Source organism: Juglans regia, chromosome 13 (assembly GCF_001411555.2).
Source record: "Juglans regia cultivar Chandler chromosome 13, Walnut 2.0, whole genome shotgun sequence".
In the NCBI taxonomy this organism is placed as follows: domain Eukaryota; kingdom Viridiplantae; phylum Streptophyta; class Magnoliopsida; order Fagales; family Juglandaceae; genus Juglans; species Juglans regia.
In genome coordinates, this window is record NC_049913.1 from 26,809,700 (window position 1) to 26,814,599 (window position 4,900).

The 4,900-nt window shown below is 40.4% G+C and overlaps 1 protein-coding gene and 1 non-coding gene across 2 annotated transcripts; one reads left to right on the forward strand and one right to left on the reverse strand.

Annotated features, from left to right (window-relative positions):
• The first annotated feature begins 335 nt into the window (after positions 1-335).
• LOC118344354 lies at positions 336-442 on the forward strand. Its single transcript, XR_004798127.1, has one exon. It is a non-coding gene; the product is annotated as a small nucleolar RNA snoR77 (small nucleolar RNA).
• An 869-nt stretch (positions 443-1,311) lies between these two features.
• LOC118344236 lies at positions 1,312-4,638 on the reverse strand. The gene is made up of 2 exons (XM_035684373.1): positions 4,443-4,638; positions 1,312-2,078 (listed from the first exon to the last, which is right to left on the reverse strand). The coding sequence occupies exons 1-2, from the start codon at positions 4,636-4,638 to the stop codon at positions 1,312-1,314; spliced, it is 963 nt and encodes a 320-aa protein (XP_035540266.1).
• Positions 4,639-4,900: the final 262 nt, after the last annotated feature.

Sequence of the window (4,900 nt, forward strand, 5' to 3'; positions counted from 1 at the left end):
CCGAAGGAAAAATTGAATGCAGCTGCCACCGTCGACACCCAGATTCGGAATATTTATTCGCCATCCCTTTCTGGTAAAGCCTTCTGTTACAGTCTCCTCTTTTCTTTTCTAGCTTTGAAAATTTTCCAGAAATTTCAACATTTTCCTTTCAACTAGTATTACTGATTGTTCTTGGTCTCTCAATCTGTACCTCCCTTTCCCTGCCGTACTCTCGGCTTTACGTTCTCACTGTTCCCACATTTCTCTCTCTGATCTCTCTCTCTCTCTCCAACTATGGTTATTCCACTGGGTTCTGTTTCCATCATTTATGGATCGACGGAATATCAATTCCAAGAAAATATATTCCACTGGGTTTTGTTAAACTGCTCGTAGATCAAATGTCTTTTGCTCTTCAGACTTGCTGAGACGTCTTTGAAGCTGGTCTAGTAAGCTCAAATACATTCTTTTGTTTGTTTTTTCTTCCGTAGTCTTCCAGTGAAACCACGAAAATGCTACAGTCGTTGATAAGAGTGTCCTTGGTGTTCATAAATAATTTCTGTATGAAGATTTAGCTCAATGCAAGAAAGCCTACCAACTATATGATAAAATTACAACCTCTGCCAATTGTAAAGTCTGTTACAATTACATAAATATTCAATTACAATTAGAATTAAAATAAGTAAAAATATCAAAATTTATTTTAAGATGATGTGATATTTTGATCTAATTATAAGATGTTATGTTATTCAAATTATTTTAAAAAAGTATTTATTTTTAATTATATAATATTTGTGATAAAATCAGAATATCATAAACTACGTAATAAATTAATAATTATTCACGAGTCTCTGCATTTTAAACCTAAAAGAATGACACTGTAAGTCAAATCTGCTTTAAAGATTGAAAAAATTATTTTCACAGTTTTCGTTGGAAGGACCAGAAGTGGGTCCATCTTTATTTCAGCATCGCGTGTATATAGGTAGGGTAAGGGTACTAGGCATGCGCATTTGTGTTGGCAAACCGAAGACACTCAAGACCAATCATTTCACTGTATAAAATATGGTCATTTTATCACATTTTAATCATATTTTAATTAACTTTTTCAAGAAAAAATCAAAGAGTTAATAAACAATATATACCATCTTATTATTATAATGGGATATTAGTTTAGTATGTAGATTTTTCCTAAAAAGAAAAGATCCACTTGTTCAATTCTCCTGATTGGGTATTGATTTTTTAACACTGTGGTGCAGTATACATGGACTAAGCAAGAAATATTGAAATACTGTTTGACCTTGTAGTTTTTTTTTTTGAGTAATCAAACACTTATTATTAAGTTAGCAAATGTTGGATACAAAGAGGGACTCCCTCCATAGAAATACTCTCCTCATAGAGTTTTAATGCATCCTTAGCTAAATAATGAGCAATACAATTAGATTTTTTAGAGATATACGGGATAGACCAGTAAGGCAAACTCTTGAGTTCAGATTTAATGTCTTGAATGATCAGATCTACTGTGCTCCAATCCATTGTCTCTTTGTTGAGATCATTAACCACATTGAGAGCATCTATTTTAATCAATAATCTTGAAATTTCTAATTGTTTGCAAAAAAGGACTGCCCTGAGAGTAGCCACTGCCTCTGCAAGTTTAGCATCGGGGAACAAACTCCTTGAGGATCTCAAAGTTGCTATTACATGCCCTTCCCAGTTTCTGACCACCACACCTACCCCCATTCTACAGCTTACTCGATCAACAGAGGCATCCCAATTGGCCTTGTAAACATTCATAGGAGGGGGCCTCCAGGTTTCTGTCCCAATTGAGCTTACAGGTTCCACATCAGTTTGTTTACTGTCATTGGCCTCCTTAAATTCCTTAGTCATTTGTAAAGCTGATTGAGCCACCCTTGAAGAGTTCTCAAATTTCTCTTCAAACACAAGAACATTTCTTCTCTTCCACACATGGTAGGCTGTGCAGGCAAATAATTCTATATAATCCTCATTGAGAGTTAATAACACATGCTCCACTACCTCTTTGAATGATCTAAAGCTGACATTCACTTTCTGAAGTCTCCTAGAACAGATAGCCCATACATCTTGCACTGGAGAACACGACCATAAGGCATGCAAGATAGATTCTGGCTCCAAGCTACAAACAGGGCATATGAGACTTCCTTGATTTTCCTTTCACAAGGTTGAGGTTAGTTGATAGAGATTCATGACTAGCCCTCCATAAAAACAACCTGATAGCACTTGGGGTCTTTAATTTTCAGATTTTGGACCAGACTTCCTTTTTAAAAGTATAAATTTATTTTAAGGGCTCGCAAATGTTTCATCGGTATTCGTGAAGTTTATAGTAAGCAAGAAATATTGAAATAATGTGTTTTCACTAAGTGTATGTTTGAGATTGTAGTGTGAAATATAACATATAACTTTATGATTGATAACTTATAGCTTAAGTAATAAGTTATACTATTAAAAAGCTTTACTGTTTGGTAACTGTTAACGTCGTGTTTCGCATACCTTTGGACTGGGTTCTAACAACTTGAGTTTTTGAACTTTCACCTAAACACTTAAGCAAATAGAAAGAATGGAGGGCCTTGGTGGTGGCCGGGGAGTCTTCGATGCCAAAGTCAGTATATCTCTTTAGTAGTTTGTGCGTAAACTTAGAGAGATCAAAGAGACTTATTTGTACCTGAGGATCGACTTTTATACTAGATTTTTGGGTGGCGACCGTCTATCCCTGACTTGAGGAACCTTTGTCATTTCCACTTTTATTTCTCATAATCTTTTAATTTGACGTGGCTTCTGGGACGACGTCATTAATGAGGTGTGGAGTCCGGACATTGGTGCATTAATACGGCGTGCTTCTTATCTCACTTTATCTTGTTGGTGTTTCCTATTAAGCCTCTCCATGTCTGTTGTCAGGAGATTGAGGATTCTCCATATTTCCCGTCTACCTGCCTGTGCAGGCTCTAAAGGGCAGGGTGTCATCGGGATGGTGTCATGGCAACGAGTCCCATCTGCTCCTACCGCTTGCTTTCTCTATGTGTAGATTACTTTCGGGGTGAGTTTTCCTCGTGGGCCGAGTACTCTGCAGAGGTCCATTGACTCATTTAGAGGAGGGTTGTAGGTTTCGAGTTGGCCTGGCTAGGCTTTTTGACTCACTTCTCCAGTGGCCTCTCTTGGGCTTGCTTAAGGGCCGATAGGAGAGAAAAACCCCTCTTACAGTTACCCCGTCAGTTCTTATCGGACTAGTTCGATGGAAATTCTTTTTTGTCTTGGTCTTCACGCTATATACTTTCCTGTTGTTTTTATTGTTGAGATCCTCTTACCCAGAAATGGGCAGTTATTATTCTCCCGGCTCTTCTACTTGTGAGGTTCCCTGCTCAAGATTATGCCCATATGGCTTTTTCATTATTTTAATGATGTCAGGCGACAGTTCTCCTCCCGATTTTATTGGCATGTTTTCTGACGGTTGGGTTTTGGCACTTGATGGTGTCCTTCCAGTTCTCTCAGCATTGATGGTGTCAAGCGGCTCCTTCTCTCCATGTCGCATCACACAGTACGTGCTGTGGGATGCATCCACGTCTTGCCAGCTCATTCTCTTTCATTCTTTTACGTTTTTACCCTTCCTATCCTAGCAACTAGACTCCTCAGAGTTGCCTTGAGGCGCCATTTTGTTTTTCACGTCGCATCATGTAGTGCATTTCACGGGATCCAGACGCTTTCGTATTCCCCCATTCTGCCACGTGGGTATAGAAGGGCAACCGTCACTTCCTCTTTATATAAACATGGCTCTGCCATATTTTTCCTACCTTTTTCAGATCCTCGTCTCTTCCTGTTTTAGCTTTCTAGTTCCCTTTGCTCGACTCCTCTTCCTCTCCATTGCCTTTCTAACCTTCAATCTTTATAGCTCCCAAGAAGACCGTTCAACATAAGATTCCAAGGGAGCTGGACCAGCCCGAGGTTCGCACCGTGGAGCAATTCTACATTGGATATAACTGGCATTCAAATGTCACCCTTGAGTTCTTATCGTTGCTGGCTTCCACCTTCCATGTCCTTGAAAAGGTGGTTTTTGAGGTTACTAGGCCTTGTGAGGGGGTTGTTGACGATGAGGTTATGCTTCGAAGGATGCCCTCTTCCCCAACATGTTTTCTTGCAGGTTGAGGTTACCCTTCTCTCACCCTGTTCATGACCAGCTGGATCGGCTCGCATTGGCCCTTTCTCAACTCCACCCAAATGCGTGGAGGATCTTGATGTATTGTTGCATCCTCTGCTTTGTTGGAGTCAGACCCGGAGCACGCTGATCTTACTGGTTGTGAGTTTCTCTTGACTCATAACCTTATAAAGCGTGAGGGGAATATTTACGGTTTTAGGGAGATGCATGACCTGTGGGCATGGACCATGTGCACCCTGTCGCTCCTTAGTTTCAATTCTTGCGTGTAACACTCCCGCGCTAAGACCTGTTTTCCTCGAATTTCTCTCACCCCCTAAGAGGTCAGGAATTTCACCTTCAAGTGATAGGTCGATGTTACCACGCTTAGGCTGTTGAGGGTGGGTTTGCCAATTATGGCGTTGTATGACGAAGAAGCCTTCACCACCAAGAAGTCGATAGCATGATGGTTCCAATAGGCTGGACCGTGTCCCCAAAGAAACCATTTAGTGGCATGGGGGCTAGTTGGAATCAGGAGGTATCTATCCCCATCAGTGTAAAGGCTACCTAGAATAGGATGTCTGTTGAGCTGCCTTTGTTAATAAGCATCCTTCTAGTGGTGAAGTTAGCGACCATCATAGTCATAACTAGGGCATCTTTGTGCGGGTAGAGGGCCCCTCCTCGTCGTCCTCTCCAAAAGAAATGGTAGGGTTCGGTTCTTTTCTTATGTACTTGGTTGGGCGACACTATGTTGAATACACTTTTTGG

Bases quoted from the DNA above. Each gene is read 5' to 3' on its own strand.
- LOC118344236 (XM_035684373.1), bottom strand. From the start codon at position 4,638: ATGGTTTCTTTGGGGACACGGTCCAGCCTATTGGAACCATCATGCTAT. The intron at 2,079-4,442 runs GTCTTAGCGCGG...CGTGTTCTCCAG, and splicing joins GAGAAATTCGAGGAAAACAG to TGCAAGATGTATGGGCTATC.